This window comes from Gopherus evgoodei, chromosome 4 (genome assembly GCF_007399415.2).
Source record: "Gopherus evgoodei ecotype Sinaloan lineage chromosome 4, rGopEvg1_v1.p, whole genome shotgun sequence".
In the NCBI taxonomy this organism is placed as follows: domain Eukaryota; kingdom Metazoa; phylum Chordata; order Testudines; family Testudinidae; genus Gopherus; species Gopherus evgoodei.
This window is the reverse complement of record NC_044325.1, coordinates 64479674-64498973: the sequence shown is the minus strand read 5'-3', so window position 1 is coordinate 64498973 and position 19300 is coordinate 64479674. Positions and strand designations below refer to the sequence as shown.

The following is a 19300-nucleotide window of genomic DNA, read 5'->3' as shown; positions in this document are numbered from 1 at the left end:
CTGGAAGGACGCAAATCTTGGATCCACCACTCCCACGTCAAGCCAGCCGTAGTGGACCACAGTGACGGACCAGCAGCTCTTGTCACCACTGAGGACACTGCCTTCGACCAGTGGACCAGCTTACCTCTCTCAGACATTAGACTTAAATTAACTCGGAAAAAATGAGAGGACCCTTTATTCTGACAACTGTATGTTTTTTATGCTTTTTTAGTTTATTTTCTGCTTATGAAGATAATGCTTTTATTAAATATTCCCACGAGGTTAAAACTCGTATTTTAGGAAATAGAAGTGATTGCTGGGTATGTACTCAATTTCCAGTAAATGCAGCACAGGGACTCCCCTTCACACCCATTCCCCTAACCACTGCTAATATGACTTGGATGCCACCGACTAGAATAAAAGATCCAGTCCAACCCAATCTTACATGGGACAAAACAGAAGTGCCAATTAACAAATATCTCAGGGTAACCAATCAAACAGGATCACTGTGTTTTGTTAAAAAAAAAGGGTCAACTTTTGTGGGAACAAGTAAATGCAACATATATTTTAAAGGCACTGCCTTTAGTAAAAATCTTGGCTTCAAGCCTTGCGCATCCCACTTATCCCATATGTGGATCCCTCACCCCGATCCAACCTTTTCAACTTTTTCATGGAGGGGCAGGTTTTCAGAGTCAGTTTTTAAAAAGCCCTGCTCAGATCTCGAGGGTGTCCAACTAATTGTTAAAGAATACACAATTGCCTTCTACAACTGCTCAAGCAGTACTACACTGCCCTTTGAGGACAACACTACCAAATTGTGCCTCTGCAGTTCACACAACGACCCCTCTGCGTTACCAGGGGAACAGTGGTACAACGGGTGGTGGGTTACCTCCTACTTTGAGAAATGGAATACCCAAAACGCATTATATGGAACATACTGGGTGTGCGGGCCCAAGGCTTATTATTTTCTCTCCCCTGATTGGGCAGGGTCATGTTATTTGGCATGGCTAGCACCGCCTTCTCGGATCTCCCTCACTCCCCCTCATTTTCCCCACGTTCGTAACATTCGTGAAACTGACAGAGATATTAATCTCCGTAATGGTTTGTCCTGGCAGCGGTGGGCTGGTCACACTAGCTTGAAGGGTGCTATCATCCGTCTACAGGGACTATTAGAATCTTTGACCAATGAAACTGCAACCCTATTTAAAAATCAGGCCGGGAAAATGTCCCAGCTGCGCCAGTTAGCTTTGCAAAACAAAATGGCTTTAAATATAATGTTAGCAGCCCAGGGAGAAACTTGCGCCCTCATAAATGAGGAATGCTGTGTTTTTGTAAATGACACCTACTCTGACACTTTTCAACGTACCAAACACCTAAGGAAAATGGCTAAAAACTACTCCTCTGGCCAGCCACCTTATAATTGGTGGGGAGCCTTATGGAATTGGCTGCCCGGATTTGGGTGGGTTAAAAACCTCTTGGTGGGTGTTGTTGGGGCCATAGTAGTCCTTATAATACTGTGTTGCTGTATTCAGTGTGTCCCCTCCCTCATAAACTCATGTAAGTCAGTTTATTCTTTTCCCACTTCAGCTAAAAGCCTTACTCTCTTCGAATTGGCCCAGGCTGAAATTGCCAAGCGGCCCTTAAAATCTTAAAATAGGGTGTAGCTTTTTGATTAATAGTTATCTCAAAGCTACAAATGGAGGAATGTTGGGTCTAAACTTTTGGTAAACTTTGGAGCCAAAACACACCCAGACTGGCCGTCTCTGCATAATCCTTTCTGAACCCTTTATCGAACAAAGCACTAACCTGCAAACTACTCATGACACCCCCTTTATTAAGTAGCCATTAGCCTTTATCTCTATGCATTTACTTGTTAAACTTGCTTTTCCTGTAAAATCTTGATTGATTATGCATGACCATTATCTTTTATTAATCACTTTGTTTACTTCTGTGTATAAATATTGATGCTCACCCCTAATAAAGGGGCCACACTTATTCTAAAGCTTTTGGGTTAGTGTGAGCCCGTTGATCAACGCATTGGTGTCTGGTCTCTGACAGAATTGTGTGCCCAAATACCAACTCCGCACGAACTTGGGTGTTGGAGAGGTGAGTGAGGACTTGCTTTATTACCTAACAATTATTGCTAGTTGAAAACTTTTCCCAATACCTACGGTTTAGTCTACAGCTTTGAGCTGCTCACCAATAGCTGCCAAGTTCTGTGCACTGTAGTTCCTCCAGTGATGTTTTCCATGGAAGTCAGCTAGTGATGAGAATGTGTGCTTTCTGGATAAGCTTACCACCCACCACAAGGGGTCACTATCAACTGCAAAAAACCAACACACCCTGCATGTGCCTGATGTTATCTATCACATAATAGTGGACAGGTAGGAAGAAATGCTTCCCTCCAGATTACATTGTGCCTTTGACAGCACCTTCTTTATAGCCAGAAAGACATCTGGCATTGTGTTGCAAGTTATTGACATGTAGGGGGTGGGAGGAATCAGAAATAGCAGAGCAAAGAATTCTTTGAGGGGAGTCAACAAACATGCGGACAAAGAGAATCCTGTGGATATAGTGTACTTTGACTTTTAGAAAGCCTTTGACAAAGTCTCACACCAAAGGCTCTTAAGCAAACTAAGCAGTCATGGGATAAGATGGAAGCTCCTCTCATGGATCAGTGACTGGTTAAAAGACAGGGAAAAAAAGGGAGGAATAAATGGTCAGTTTTCTGAATGGAGAGAAGTAAATAGTGGTGTCTCTCAAGGATCTGTACTGGGATCAGTGCTGTTCAACATATTCATGAATGATCTGGAAAAAGGGGTAAATTGGGAAGTGACAAAGTTTGCAGATGATAAAAAAATTACTCAAGAGAGCTAAGTCCAAAGCAGACGGCAAAGAGTTACAAAGGGCTCTCATTAAACTGGGTGACTGGGCAACAAAACGTCATATGAAATTCAATGTTGATAATTGCAAAGCAATGCATATTGGAAAATATAATCCCAACTAAATATACAAAATGATGGGGTCTGAATTAACAGTTACTGCTCAAGAAAGAGATCTCGGAGTTATTGTGGATAGTTCCCGGAAAACTATCTACTCAATGTGCAGCAGCAGTCAAACAAAACTAACAGGATGTTAGGAAACATTATGAAAGGGATAGGCAATAAGAAGTAAATATCATGCCACTGTATAAATCCATGGTATGCCCATACCTTGAATACTACAGGCAATTCTGGTTGACCCATCTCAAAAAACACATATTAGAAATAGAAAAAGTACAGAGAAGGACAACAAAAATGATTAAGGATGTGGAACACCTTCCATATGATAAATTAAAAAGGACTTTTCAGCTTGGAAAAGAAATGACTAAGAAGGGCTCTGATAGAGGTCTATGAATGGGGTGGAGAAAGCAAATAAGGAAGCTGTGGAAGTGGACAAAGGGAATTTGGATATAGACATCTGAGTTTTCAAATCAGAACAGAGCAAGAGTCAGGCTAACTCTAACTATGCAAGACTTCAAGGCAGGGCCTGAGTGAGTGGGAAAAACTGTAAGAGATGCTGTTTGACCTTGTGTTAGATAAGCCTGGAACACAGACTATAGCAAGAACTAGTAGAGAAAAGTAAGATATTAGGGAGGAATATATATATGAACCAGACGCGGTTGTTGATCATTATTGTATGTAACAAAAGGTATAAATGCTTGCCCTAATTGTTTATCTGGCAGAGACCTGCCTAGGAAGGGGGAATCCCTGTCCCTGCCACACTCTCCCCCTTGCAATTGCTTGAGAATAAACTGTTTCTGACAAGTTGCATACAACCTAAGAGTGAGGACTGTGTTTTCCTTCCACAAAGTGTTATTTACCCATTCACATAACAGAACCAGTGGGCCGATTAAATTAACAGGCACCACATTTAACAGTAATATAAGGAAGTACTGCTTCACACAAAGCAGAGTCAACCTGTGGAACTTGTCAGCAGGGATGTTATGAAGGCCAAAAGTATAACTGGGTTAAAAAATTAGATAAATTCACGGAGGATAGGTCCATCAATGGTTATTAACCAAGATGGGCAGGGAGACAAACCCATGCATGGTTGTCCTTAGCCTTTGCATAGCTGGCCCAGCCAGGGAATGGATCACTGGAGAATCGCCCTGTTCTGCTCATTCCCTCTGAAGCACCTGGCATTAGCCACTGTCAGAAGACAGGATACTGGGCTAGATGGTCTGTTGGACTAACCCAGCATGGCCACCTTTATGTCCTAGAAGTTCACATGGAAGCTTAGGGGCTGTGGTCCCACCTCCGCGCCCTGTAAACCCACGTTGGACAGGGATCAGACTGTAAGTGGGTCACCTCCACACATAGCAGAGACCCGTGCACCCTGTGTCCTCAGGGCGCTCGCTGAGCCGCACAGGGAACTTGAGCACTGATAGGGCAGGGACCCAGGCGTCAGCCGCGTCCGCTCCGCCACCCTTAACCCAGGTCCCCGCTCACACCTTTGCTCGGCAGTCTCAGCCCCCGCTCAGGGAGCAGACCCCTGGCCCGGTCCCCGGTGCCATTCCCTCTCCCTGGGTACCCCCATCTCCATTCCCAGCGGCTGGGGGACTCTCCCTGGCCGGGGCGCCGTCCCCTCACCTTCAGGTTGGCCCGGAGGCCGGCAGCCTTGGCCACCTGCTGTAGCTCGTTGTATTTGAGCGACTCCAGCTGCGGCAGCGAGGGCGGCTCCATGGCGGCAGGACTATGGCAGCGATCGGTCTGTGAGCGCGGCCCGCGGTAACCGCCGCGCCCGTGCTTCGAATCTCGCGCTCAACTGACGCCAAACTACTTCGTCCCACCCCTCCATCATTCGAACTCACTCTTCGCGCTCTGTCATTGGCTGAGCCACTGACCAGTGGATGGCCCGTGAGACACACCGACAGCCAATGGCATCCTGAGGAACGGGATTTGTTTTGTTTAAACTCGATTGGCATATGTAAACAGTCTATCAAATTAAAGCCCCGCCCTATCCCAAAATATCATTATCTGATTGGGAAGGAGAATGATTGGTATCCAAGCTCTTCCAATGGCCGGAGGAAATTATTTTCCTGTTGCGAGCACCCAGTGAAGTGATTGCTTGTATTTCACCCAATCGGAGCTCAAAATTTAGGTAGTACTCCAATTGGAATAGCGAGGGGGCGGGCGTTGGGTTCGAATCCGGGCGGGAGCGGTAGGTCAGGCACCGTGAGAGCAGAAGATGGCCGTGCGGAGGTGCATCCAGCAGTTGTTCCACGAGCCTCAGCTTGACGGCGCCATCACCTTCGAGCGGCCGGACCCTGTTCTGCGGAGCTGGGGCTGCCCCCCGCGGGAGGACGCGGGCATGCCGCGCGGCGCGAAACCCCAGCGGGAGCCGAACAGCCCGGGTGGCGGGACGCTGTTGCGCCGAGGGCTCCGGCTGGAGGAGTGCGCCCTCTTCCACTGCCGGGGCTGCCGCGCCGTGCTGGGTGACTCGCTGCATCTCTGCGCCCAAGAGGACCGTTGGCTGCGGGTCCTCGTCTGCTTCAGTGAGTCCCCGGGGCGCCAGACTCTGCCTGGGCAGCGGGGCTGCGACTGGACGGAGCCTGGGCCTGGATTCACCAGCGCTCCCTTGGCCTGGTTGCTCGTGGGCGCCCCGGGTCAGCCCCGGGGGCTGGGTAGGGCAGGGCAGGGCAGGGCTACCTAGCACGGGCGCTGACGTGAGCCTCCGGGGAGGGATGCGGCTGCTGCAGTTGTGGTCCCCAGTGGTCTAACTGCGCGCCTAGCATCCCCTCAGTGGAGAGCAGCATAATCAGGCGATTATCCCTGCCTGAGTGTGCGGATCTTGCAGCGCTTTGTTTTCTATCGGCCACCAAATGGCCTTAATGTGTGCTCGGAAAGCACGAAATGTTGGGAGACTTCATAAAACGTGGCGTCAGTTTCGGTTCCGCTCTGAAGTGACATTAAAACAGTAACTCTCTCATCTCTACTCAGTTTGCAAGTGAAACAGCAGTCCTGTAAACTCAGTCGGGACATATGTGGCTGGAAAGCTGCTCCCTTCCCCTCACATTGCCACTGCCCAGCGACTGTTAATTTCATTCCCACTGAGATCTGCCCCACTGTCTGCCAGCTGTGAGCTGTCCCTTCCCTTTTCCTCGTGCTCCATTACAGGATACTCCCAGTAAAGTGGAATTTGCATGCTTCTTTAAATAGACACGTTTTTGTGTTAGTGGCTGGCACCAGCAAAAAGTCAGTATTCTATTATGCTTACACAAATTAAAAATTACAAAACATATTTGAATCTGGGATTCAGTCACATAGTCTGAATAACAGCATTAGAGGAATTTAATTTTTGATGAATGCAAACATTTAAGTCAACACAAATGTTAAAAAAAAATCTACTAGGATTAAAATTTTTTCTGTTAAAATAAATATAAAACAAAAATGAATCCTTCCAAGCCTAAAGATAGAAAGTTCACAACCTTAGTGTTGAGGACAAATAAAAATATTGGTGAATGATCAGTGGCGTATGACTATCTATGGGTTTATCTTCTCAGAAGTCACAAATGATGTTGTTTTGGACGATTCTTTAATGATCGGTATTGAAGGACCCCTTCTAGGATGGTAGGTACCTCAGATGTTGCTTTTTTGCTTTTGGTATTAGTTCTCAATTTGAGATGTTCACAAAGTAGAGCAGAAAGGCATTAATGTGTTGCTTCTGAATTTTAGAAATGTGTTTGTGCTAGAAGAAAATAAGTTTCTAAAATCCCTCCAACTCCCTCTTAGAGGTGTCTCATAGAATTGACAAATCTAGTTTGGTTTTGGACTTGTCCACTGCTTTTTCAACTGAGAAAGCCTTTGTAAATCAACAGCCTATATTTACACCCCCCTAAGCTTTTGCCCTATTTACCCTCGAGATGGAGGGGGATGGGGGATCATTTGAGTAAATCAAAAAAGGAAGCAATATCTATCAAAAAAAAAAAGGTCTATATACCTGTTAAGATGGAAAGTCTTTTTATATTATTTAATAGTGAAAGCGAATAAGTCTTTAATTCATTACTAGCAAAAATCAGTAGAAGTTGGTTCACCCAGATATGATAATGCTTTTTCTTTACCTATTATGGGGTGAATCTAATGGGAAGGAAATAATTTGAGTTCATCAAAACGCTGCAGAAAGGGAAGTGGCTAGAGGAGAGTATCTTTGTCAAGCATGGTTTACAGTGTTTTTATTAGACTTCACAGAAGAAAATAAGAAACTAAGTTTGAATCAAGGGTTGCTACTTTCAAAGTTGAGTAGCTGCAGTTGCTTGAGCTGCCCGCAAATTTGAGGAGGCAGCCCTGTATCTGTATTGTGCTTGATTCATATTTGGAAGGTTTGTCACAATTATAAGGGTTAGAAACTTTTTCAAGGCAAGTTTGTATTCTGCAGAAGGTGATGGCACTTACTTTCTGCTCCCCATGGGGAAGTGAATTTTTTGTAGGCATCTTACACAGTTTGTAATTCTTACCTGTTAAGTTAGGTACTATATTTGTGTATCCCAAACCACTCTTGGGGCCATTTTTAGCTTTTCTACTCTAGTGGGGTAGGAGGGACAGGACAAAAAGGAAAACTTAATGGTTGTATAGCTAATGAGTTGATGATATGGTTTCACATAGCTCAGTTTCCTCTGTGCATCATTTGTAGTTTTTTGTTTTCAATTTTAAGTCTGTCTGAAATAATTTTCTCTTTAAAATTCATAGATGTGTTTCAGTAGCAGCAGGGTATCCTGAACTGACCTTTTAAGTTAGATTTCAGTTTCCATATTTTAACCTCAGCTTCTGGGGTTTTCCAAACTTTTGAGTGGGTAACTGCCTTTAATGCAAAGACTATCTTGTGGACAGCCTAGCCCACTACTTTGCCACAGAGGTTATGGGACTCCTATTATAGTGCTTGCTTATATGGAGAAATAATACTACATTTATTATGTGCTGATGGCAACAGTAAGCAGTGTTTGGACTACAGTTTGGAAACTTCTGCTCTACTGAAACCTTTTCTCTCTCTCTCTCTCTCTCTCTCTCTTTCAGTGCTTACTATGCATTGTACTGTCATTCGTGTGGATTAATGGTGGGCTTCAGCCTCTATTCTGCCTTCGCTGCCCTGGTTCATCTGCGAGGCCTCTTTTGTCTTTTCAAGGACAACATCCTCTGGTTAGTACACACGAATGTGATGGAGAATGATGAATTAGAAATTAAGTCCAGAGCAGAGCTCTTCATGGGAAGAGAAGAATACCAGTATAAGGAATAATATTTTGATTGCTATAAATCAAGAATAGCAAATGCAGGTTGGTGTTATTTTCTGCTGCCAGTGAGAACTGATAATATCAAAGCAAACTCTGAACTGCTTGTTCATAGTTTCTCTTTCTGGTAGTAAATGCAGATCAGTCAAAAGCTGTGTGAATTCTAGTAATAAAAATGCTTCCTGCGGAAGCCCTTACTTTGTCCATAAATAGCAAAATCCTCAGCTACCAATCTACTCTACATTTTTTTAATGTGCTGAGAAGCTTATAAGAAGGCACATGAAACTTGTCTTCTACAAATATTGCAATATCATTACAAGCCTTTTTCTTTAGAATGACACTGGCTAAGTTTTATAATGTATTGATTAATGTATGTTATATTACTCTGTCTTATACCACCATTAGAATGTAGCCACTGTTGTGCAACCTCCATCTCCAGCATCTATGTAAATTCTTACCTTGGAGAAATTATTTTGCCCTTGCTTTCTATTGCAAGGGTAATAGAAGTAGAGAGAATGCAACTTTCCAAATTAATACATCTCAGCTAATACATCTGTACTGCTTGAAGACTATTTCTAGCCAGCTAAGTCATAAACACTGTTTTGTTCCTCACAATACAGAAATACACCTCTACCCTGATATATCGGGTCGCGTTCTAACATGAATTGGGCTATAACATGGTAAACCAGCGGGGAGCCCCAGGCCCTTTAAAGCACCACCCGAGCCCTGCTGCTTTACTGCATTATATTCAAATTCGTGTGGAGCCCCGGGGCCTTTAAATCACCACTCAAGCCTCACTGCCAGAGCTCTGGTGGTGATTTAAAGGGACCAGGGCTTTAAACTGGAGCACCGGGCCATTTAAATCCCTGCTGGGGCTCTGGCAGCCAGGCTCGGGTGGTGATTTAAAGGGCCAGAGGCTCCAGCCGCTGTGGGAAGCCCTGGGCCCTTTAAATCACCACTGGAGCTCTGGCAGCGGGGCTTGGGCAGGGATTTAAAGGGCCTGGGGGTCCCTGCAGCATCTGGAGCCCTGGGCCCTTTAAATCACCACCAGGGAAGCCGGTCCAGTCCGGTACGCGTACCGGACCAAACCCAGTATAACACAGTCTCACCTATAAGGTGGTGAGATTTTTTAGCTCCCGAGGACGGCGTTATATCAGGTAAAGGTGTATATCACAATTGTATATCACTTAACTAGAATTGAGTCAAACTGACTAATTGTTATAATAGCATGCTGGTTGTCAAGTAAAAGTGATCTTTTTAGACTGAGGGTCTATCTGTGGCAGCTATAAATTGTAGTTGGTGAAAGAGAGATCAAACAATTGAGGAAAATGAAAGCTTTATTCTATTTTAATATTTAATTATTACATTAACTATTTTTGGTCATAGTTTAGCACCTGCATTAGTTTCTGCATAAACTACCTTTTTATACAATGAATGTTTCTCTGGTTTTTATTACTATTCTCTCTTTTTTGACTTTTGTTTTTCAGTTATCTCTTAAAAACTAAAGCCATGATAGAGGCCTCTGAGATGAACTTTCCTGCTTTGAGCCTAAAGGAACACCTGGGAAAAGTAAAGTTGCTTTGTGATTTTGTGTGTTTAAAATGGGTGAAATGCAAATTTCATACAAATTAAGTTTTCAGCACCACTGTAAATACACTAAACTATTAGAGCAGTCATGCTTAATAATCCCATGAACAAATGGATATGCATGTTCTTCTGGCACAGGTCAGCAACTTATCTTTAAAGGGGATTAAAGGAACACAAGCACGTTTAATTTAACCTATAGTTTTTGTCTGTGTCAACATCCTGTTATTGAAATTTGTTTTTCTTCAATTTATTCTTCTTCACTGATATTTACCTTCTGCATCAAACTTAGGATGGACAACAATTAGTCACAGTCTTACCTAATTGACTTCTATGTTCTCATATATTGCAATGTTTGGGCTGTGCTAAATGTAGAAGAATGCTGCTACTCTAAAATTTGATTCTGCTCTCTTTCAGTTTCATAGGGATACTTCTATTTAAATCCTGTAACTGCTTTTACAGTACCCTATATTTTAGGCCTATATTAGTTTGAATATCGCTTTTTCTCCAACATTTATTCTTCCTAAATTGTAAACCACTTCTGCTTTTGTTTTTGTCTTTGTTTTCTGGTCTGAATGTGAAATTGGGTGTCATTTGTTTTCTGAAGACTTCTCTCCTCCTACAAGTCCTCTTCAGGCCTTTCTGGGTACATCTACACAGCAACTAGATACCCCTGCAGCTGGCCTGGGCCAGTCAACTTGGGTTTGGGCTGCAAGGCTGTTTAATTGCTGTGTAGACTTCCAGGCTTGGGCTGGAGTCTGAGCTCGAGGACCATGCGAGGTGTGAGGGTCCCACAGCTCAGGCTGAAGGCTGAAGCCTGAGCCTGGAAATCTACACAGCAGTGAAACAGCCTCACAGCCTGAGCCCCATGAGCCAGAGTTGGTTGGTCTGGTCCAGATCCAGGTGTCTAGCTGCTGTTTGATCAGAAGTGCAAACAATGTTTTTGAAAGGTTTGCTTACAAGGGATGTTGCTAGAATGATCATAGGATTGAGCTCTTTATGGAATGTTTGCCACTCATAAAATAATGATGTATGCAGGACTCTGTTTACAGTGGTAACCTGATGGTATCTCAGGTTGTCCTTCAAATAATTGTCCACACAGATTCCGCTGGGGAGTGTTCACTTGTGTGAGATCAGACACTGCTATTAAAAAGAATCCTTTATGACTGCACCTATATCCTGGATGGCTTATTGCCCTCTGTAGTTGGGGACAAAAAGGGTGGAGAAGTCTCCACCATCACTCAGTTCCTTATTACCAACTGTGGCTAAAAGACAGAACCCCTTTTTAGTGTCTGCATCCTATGTGGCTTTAGCTTTAGCATTTCAATAGTTACTACTTATTCTGTAGGTTACTTTTACCCACTGGTTTTATTTAAAAACAAAAAAATATACCCCCATATCATACCTTAAAATGCCTGACATCAAATCACCAGGGTTCAAAATGTGTCCCTCTTGTGATACAGCAATGCCCATTATTAATGGATATTTCTAGGTGTCTAACTTGCCTAGCAGGCGGATACGTCTTGGAGTGCTGCTCTGTATTCCACTCTTTTTCTAAATGTGCTTCAGCATACGAGGGAGGCAAGGCTTAAGCTCTTCCTCCTGGAAAAGTTGATGTAAGCCTCATTGGATCGGCAGACCCCTGGCATAACTTCACCAATTAGGTCAGTCACAGGCCTCCAGAGGCCCAGTGAGCCAAGACACCACTCTGAGCTCCTGGGCCACCTTTTAAGTTCGTCCACCACATTCACATCTACTTCCAAAATGAGGCTTCAAGGAGAGCCACTCCTCGGATCAGGGCAGGTACCACCCCCTTTCCAAGCAGAAGACAGAAATCCTTTCCTAAGACTACTTCTCTTAAAAGCTTGAAATCAGAGTCCTGCTTCAGTACCTCCATACTGAAATCAGAATGATGGTTCCTTTTCAGCATAAGGACCTGTCAGCACTGAGTGCCCTATATGCAGTACTGGCCTCTTCAGTACAACTTCAGTGCTGGGCCTAAAACAAGGTCTCTTGGTGCTGTGGAGTCACCTCTTATTGAGAATCTTGGAAAGGTGATCACCAAATCCACAACTTCTCACCCAAAGGTTCACTCCTTTTTGTCTTACTCAGTGGAATACACCAGGCCTCTTCCTCTGAGCATCCCTTTCGACCCCCTGTGGGTAGCACAGTGGGAATTAGGCTGGGAGTCTGGGGATTAATCTCTGGCATGTGCCATCCGTCCCACTGCTCTTACCAGGTCTGGCCATATTTGTCCCTTTCAGCTGGAAAACCATATTCTAGGAAGTCCAAATCCTTTGCAGTCTACAATGCCAGAGCTTTATCACCAAAGAAACAATTCCAACCTGCATAAGTACCTATCCTAGCCATAATTTATGAAAGTTGAGGAAGACTATAATGGAGACAACCATGCTCCTGAACAACCACTTGATGCCGTATCCTTGTGCTCCTCCAGATGAAGGAATTAATCCTCTATCTGTTGCCTCACTGGATGAGCTAAAAGTCTTCCAAGACCTGATGAGATGAAAGGTGGAGATGCTGGATACCATGATATCCTGCAAACTTCATCTTCAAGGAGATGGGTTAAAATAAGTGCTGGACTGCTTGAACCAGCCAAGATAATTTGGCATACACATGCCTCAGTTCCACTTACCTGGTACCCTCCTATCAGTTTTCTTGGAGGTATCAGCCATGAGATTTGAATATTATCAGCATCCTACTTTAGGCACTCTGATGGCATAGGCATTTCAAGTAAACCTACACATCAAGGCCAGCTGAAATCTACCGCGCAAGAGATGGACCCCAAAAAGCAATATCTGGTAGAAAAATCTACTTGTTGAGCCTCCAGATGAGAATAGCAAATTACCAGGTGCTACTAAAAATATGATTCTTTGATTTGGGATTGGCTTTCCAGCATTCTCAATAAATTCTTGAAGGAGACCCAAGAGAATTCAAAATCTCTAATGGCAGAAGATCAGCTTATGGGCAGCCTCGTATTTTAAGCAGCATTAGATATATCTGATATGGCAGCAAGAACTGTGCCCACTGCTATTACAATAAGAAGGTCCTCTTGGCTGCAAGCATCTGGGATCCTCCAAGTTTCAGTTGGTATTGTGTTTAACAGTGTGATTTAAAACTGATTAATCACAATTTTTTTGAGTTAATTGCATGAGTTAACTGCAATTAATCGACAGCCCTATTATTTACCTTACAGTAACACAGCAGATTCCATGCCTTGCCCTCCTTCCCTGCTAATTCAGAGTCCTGTTATAGGATTCTTATTAGTGAATGGTGGTTGAGGCTGCTCTCCCCTTTATGCCCTCTGCTGTAGGGGTGAGAGGGCATTCAGAGTATAGGCACAGCTACAAAAAACACTGCTGTTAAAAATAATTTGATCTTTGGCACAGGTGCACCAACAGTGGAACCTGGACAACACATCTCAAAGAACCACAGTTACTGTAGGGCAGTGGTCCCCAACCTTTTCGGCTGGCGGGTGCCAGCCGAGGGACCACTGCGGCGTTGGAGCACCCGCCGAAATGCTGACGCCTCTCGCTTACGCCGCTTGCCATCGACTAGTGATGTCATCGAGAGGCGTCACTCCTGAATTTCAACAGGGACGCCTCTTGATGACATCACTAGTCGATGGCAAGCGGCGTCAGCGAGAGGCGTCGCCCCCGAAATGCTGGCGGGTGCTCTCTCAGGGACCAGGACATGGGCGCATTAAGATGCCCCTGCGGGCGCCATGGCACCCACGGGCACCGTGCTGGGGAGCACTGCTGTAGGGTATGTAACTGTTCTTTACCTACCCTTAATTTTTTTTTCTTCTAGCTGAAAGAACAACTTGTGGGGGTCCATGGGCGCCTAGAGTTACTGATTAAAAAGCTGGAAGAACTGAACCAACAGATCACCATGGCTGACAAGCAGGGCTATGCATCAAGGACAGTTGGCCTAAAGCTAGGGTTTGCAGGAATCAAGTCAAGCAATTAATATGCCATCATAGAATATGGAGCTATTTGTGTATCATTGCAGGTTTCTTCACTGAGGTGAACAAAGTGGTTTGAAATCACCACCACCCTGAAAAATGTCAGAGAATGCTAATTTGCCACTTTGTTTTATGTGTGAAAAGCTTTTGCTGAAATATAGCTCAGACTAGTGAAGTGGACTGGATTTTTGAGAAGCAAGAAACTGTTTCCTCCTTCTGAGGGTACGGCTACACTTGAAACTTCAAAGCGCTGCCGCAGCAGCACTTTGAAGTGCGAGTGTGGTCGCAGCGCCAGCGCTTGGTCTCAGGCCTTGGCTACACTGGCGCTTTACAACGCTGCAACTTTCTCGCTCAGGGGTGTGAAAAAACACCCCCCCGAGAGCTGCAAGATACAGCGCTGTAAAGCGCCAGTGTAAACAGTGCCGCAGCACTCTCCCAATGCTGCGGCACTGTTTACGCTGGCGCTTTACAGCGCTGTATCTTGCAGCTCTCGGGGGGGGTGTTTTTTTCACACCCCTGAGCGAGAAAGTTGCAGCGCTGTAAAGCGCCAGTGTAGCCAAGGCCTGAGACTTCAAAACAAATACCTCATCCTTGCAGCACTTCCACTCTTGGAGGTGTAATACAGCTTCTACTGTGGTTCTTCCTGAGCAATATATGGTTTAAAAACCAGCTGTTGGAAACTAAGATTTTAAGTTCCTGAGAGTGATTCAAAATATGCAACCATGTGGTGTGATTCAAGATCAACCATTATACAATGTTCTTAGTAGGGGCTGAAACCCTGGTGGTATCTTTTCTGTAGAGGAAATGTTCACAGGAGCTAGGCCTTGATCCAGATGTTTTCCCGTTGAGTCTTGAATGGGTTCTTTCTCTTGCTGTGAATTTTTTTTTATTTATTTATTTAGTATGTGTGAGAGAGAGAGCGAGAGGGTTCTTCTTCCTTCCTGGCTCTGGGGGTAGAAGCTTCTTTCTATAGGGAAGATGAAATGAGCTTCCCTTTTCAGTCCCCCTCCACAGAAGGCATACTTATGTTTTAAAGCTTCCAATATGTTGGGAAATTGTGCCTGAAATTTTGTATCAGACAGAGGGGAAAGTATTTACATGCTCATTTTAATTCCATTGATAAGTGATTCTTCCCCCCCTACCGCCCCCCCCATGCCATGAGCAAAAGACTACAATCAGTATTGGTTCTGGCCTGAGTTGCTGATCTCAGCAACCCTAGTACCTCATGCTTTTTCAGTTAGTGGTTTGTTTGATTTTTCTCAAATCTGAGCTATGTAGGAAAAATGCAAACTTCTAAACGGGAGAAGGGAGTCTGGGACTGCTGGAAAATAGCCCATTCCATGATACTAGAATGGTCTGGATCAGCAGCTATCACATAATAAATCATGTGGAGTTTTTTGGTTAATGATCATAGGAAGTCTTTTTGAAGTATCCATTCTGGTTACACCAAATACTTGGCAATAACCTAGAATAGCAACAGTTGTGTTTTGAGGTACTCAGACTGAAATAGGAGAACTTAATATCTCCTAAACTAGTGCTAAATTCAAATCTTGTAAATTACTTACTGCATTTTTAAGCTGTATAATTGTGTATGCTCCACAACCATCACAAGAACTGATACTCAAATATATCATAGCACTTTTCAATAGTAACAGAATTAGTAACTAAAGGTGAAGTCACAAACTAGGTGTTTGATGTAAACGTGAGATTTTTGTATCAGTATTTTGCATATCAACCTATTTGTTTGAGACCAGACAGGTGCAGTAATCTCTTTGATTGGACCAACTTCTGCTGATGGAAGGTACAAGCTTTCAAGCTACACCGAGCTTTTCTTCAGCTTGATGTAGCTTAAAAGCTTGTACCTTTCACCAGCAGAAGTTCATCTAATAATTTCCTGACCTACCTTGTCTGTATCCTATCCAGGGACTAACACAGCTACAGTAACACTGCAAACAACCTATTTTGTTCATACTAGCAGATTTTATTTCCTCTTCTGTAAGAGCTGTAGTTGGAGCCTCTCAGAACAAATTGTTCTTTTAAATAGCAAATACTTCAGAAGTCCTTATTTTTGTTAAAGGTCCAAAGTTACTGTATACTACTTCACTAGTGTAGGAATAAGGGAATTTCTTGGGTGTTGTTCAAGCAGTGGAGATGACCAAATTCTATTTTAAGGTCTAGGCTATACTACCAGTAATACATAGTTGATATCCTTTTGATGTGAATAGACTATGCTTGATCTTTAGACAAGAGTATGAATCTTAATATTGTAACTTAATTTTGCAGTTATTTGTTCAGCCTCTTAACTGTTGCATTCAGCATTAGTCTTGAAAAAATGCCTAACTGTGAGACCAGTTCTCTCCCCGCTTCTCCATTTCCCCTCCCTCTTTGTCTCTTGTCCCCTCTATCTCTGCAGTAACTCCAGTTACCTCCCATGGGCTTTAGTCCTACCTTCTGTCTGCTAAGATTAAATAAATGGTTAATGTTTATAAAAAGTGCCATGTTTCAGAATCAGCACCCTAATAGGGGAGCAGGGGTATCGACACACCCACTGTTTCGTTGTTGTTAACTTGGACGAAAAGCCTCTGTCAGTTACATTTTGTTTATGTATTCAGCACTATCTTTGCCACGGTTAGGGCTAGAATTTTTTTTGTTTGTTTTTTGAAAGCTGAAATTCGGTAGAATCTGATTATATTCTACAGCTCATGTGTAAATCAAACGGGGTTGATCTGATCTCTGGAGTAAGTCTAAATCCCCTCTTAGGCCAGTGGCTTACAACTTTTTTTTAAATTTATTTGCAGACCCCTAAATTTTTAATGGAGGTGCGGACCCCTTTGAAAATCTTAGACATAGTCTGGGGACCCCCAGAGGTCTGCAGATCACAGGTTGAAAACCACTGTCTTAGGCCATGTCTACTCTGCAGCTGTAGAGCCATAGATGCTTCCTTCATCGACAGACGGGGGTTTCACCTAGAGAGTTGAATTAATTACATACCAAGAGGTGGTAGCTAAGTCAATGGAGGAATTCTTCTGCATGTACACAGGGACTGGGGGGTGTAGGAGGTCGACCTAACAATAGTGCAAAAATTTTCACCGCCCTAACGTGACTTAGCTCAACCTAGCTAACTTTTCAGTGTAGAGCAGGTTTCAGATACTAGCCCTTTGGGGCAGGGATCATCTGTTTGTTGTCTGTACAGCAGCAAGGGTGACACTGTCCTAGTCCATGAGTAGGGCTCCTAGGTGCTACAGTTATAGAAATAATGCACTGTTGCAATATTTTACTACTACTTCGAGTGATTACTTATGTGTATTCCACAGTAGGTGTGCGTGCTCACCATGTGCACCAGTGCCGGGAGCTTTTCCCTTAGTAGTACCCGTACTAGGGGAGCGCCGCTGCAACCTCTGGAGTGGCGCCTCTATATTGCTTTATAAGGGGAGCTGCGCATTCCCCCCACCCTCAGTTCCTTCTTGCCACCAGTGAAGGTAGTCGGAACTTCGTGCTTCAGCCTTGCTGCAGCTTCGGCAGTTAGTCTTAGTAGTATAGTTCTTCCAATAATTAAATAGTTTTCTTCAGTTAGTTGTCTGGGCTCAGGGCATGCCCCATGCCCCAGGCTTCTCAAGTCATGCGACTCCTGTCACAGTTCTATGCCAAGAAGCAACCCGCACACTCAGTGTCCCCATTGCTTGGGTGAGACCCACGTAAGTGAACACTCTAGGATCTGCAGATCATTCAAGCCCCGAACTAAGAAGGAGAGGGACATTAGGCTTCATGCTCTCCTAATGGAATCAGCGCTGGCCTCAGCACCGGGATGCTGAACGGACTCAGCGCCTGGCACTGCGTCTTTGGTACAGAGTGAAGTCCCCTCCACTAGCCAGCAATGCTCCCCCTTCAAGAAGCAGGGGAAAACTCAGTGGCACTGAGACAAAGATAGGAGTGAGGCCAGACCTGAGCTGGGCAGCCCCCAATCCCCCTGGGGACCCAGGCCTCTGATTCGTGTTGAGCAGAGCAGCCTGATCCCATCCGCGCGTGCCTCCCCTGCAGTGAGGATGCCATCAACTCTGGAGGCTGCACAGGCCACGCGTGACATCTTAACCCTTCCAGTATCCGAGGCACCGCCTGAGATGGGCCCCTGGTCTTGAGGGAAGCCACCACTGGGAGCACAACAGCCCTACCCGATGCGGTACTGTCCCAGCTCTAAGGACCGCACGCTGCCTCGCTCGACGCGGTCTTCCCACAGCCTGCACCAGCCCTCTATCTCGCTTAGATTGACAGGGCTCGCCGCCTGTGAAAGAGCCTCAGGGCTCCTCCATGCCCAGCGACCGGGGACGCAGGCACTGGGATAAGTGGCTCAGACGCTCCTCTTCACGCTGCAGCTACTGGAGCCGATCCCGACGCCACCAATGTAGACACTCCAATTCGAGTTCCCGCTCTAGCAGGTATCGCACACGGCACTCCTCTTGAGATTCTCCGGCACCGAAGCATCATAGCTCTGACCGCTGGGGCAAGTACAGGAGCAGCACCTTGGATGGGTACCGATCCTCGTCGGTGAGATCCCGGTCACGTGGATGGCACCATTGCTCTCGCTGCTCCTACGGAACCGTGTGGTTGATGGTGACCTGAGCATCAGCACTCAGCTGCCCGTCTCCAAGTCATGCGGCTCAGCGAGAACAAACTGCGCTGCCCGGCCCCCAAGTCGGTCAGTGGCATGGCACGCCATGACAGGGGCATTGGTGTCAATGGGCACTGTGGCCGCAGATGCCTGCCCAGGAAAGATCTCACTCGGTGGCTGGAGCATCTCGGGCTCCTTTGGCCTCCCCTCCTCAGCAGAGGAAAAAGTCAACGGGTCTCGAGCCGAGGGCACCGCAGCCGTACTCAGACCTGGGCATCAACCCATCGGTAGCCCCCGACGCCCAAGGCACCATGCTGGTCTCCTGGCCAGCACTGGAGGAGGCCATAATGGCACCGCTGCCCATCCCACAGGAGGACTTCAAGCCTCACCAGGAGTTCCTTAAGCAGTTGGTGTCCAAGCTCCAGCTCCGGGCTGAGGAGATGGAGGAGCCGTCTGACTCTTTTTAATGTGCTCTCGTCCTGACACCGGGCTGGGTGGCCCTGCCTCTCCACCAGGAGGTAGCCAATATCTCGACTACCCTGTGGCAACCCCAGCTTCCTTGGCCCCCATCTCCAAGAAAGCGGAGATACTTCATGCTAGCTAAGGACCACGAGTACCTGTAGTCCCAGCCGGCATCTAACTCCCTAGTGGTGGAATCAGTGAACCACCAGGAACGTCATGGTAAACCCGTGCCCACCCCCAAAGATAAGGATGTCAGGAGACTGGATATGTTTCGCAGGATGGTTTATTCCTCAGCGAGTTTCCAGCTCAGGGTGGCCAACCATCAAGCCCTACTGAGCCGGTATGACTTCAGCCTATGGGGGTCCCTGCCAAAGGTTGAACCTCTCCTCCCTGAGTGGGACAAAAAGGAGTTCAAGGCCCTGAT

The 19300-nt window shown here is 45.4% G+C and overlaps 2 protein-coding genes across 3 annotated transcripts in view; one reads left to right on the top strand and one right to left on the bottom strand.

Annotated features, from left to right (window-relative positions):
- The window catches only part of NUSAP1 (nucleolar and spindle associated protein 1), a 91709-nt gene that overhangs the window by 41291 nt on the left and 31118 nt on the right, over window positions 1-19300 (bottom strand). Inside the window, exon 1 of one of the 2 annotated variants that reach the window (XM_030559512.1) lies at window positions 4611-4784. The exons of the other annotated variant lie outside the window; for it this stretch is intronic. Within the exon in view, the coding sequence (XP_030415372.1) occupies window positions 4611-4703 (93 nt within the window). The 5' untranslated portion in view covers window positions 4704-4784. Of the gene's footprint in view, window positions 1-4610; window positions 4785-19300 lie in introns of those variants that run through there. 2 annotated transcript variants of the gene reach the window in all.
- OIP5 (Opa interacting protein 5) lies at window positions 5209-14062 on the top strand. Its single transcript, XM_030559519.1, has 5 exons — window positions 5209-5515; window positions 6524-6590; window positions 8031-8153; window positions 9730-9811; window positions 13655-14062. Exons 1-5 carry the CDS (start codon window positions 5209-5211, stop codon window positions 13811-13813), a joined length of 738 nt encoding a protein of 245 aa, XP_030415379.1. The 3' UTR covers window positions 13814-14062.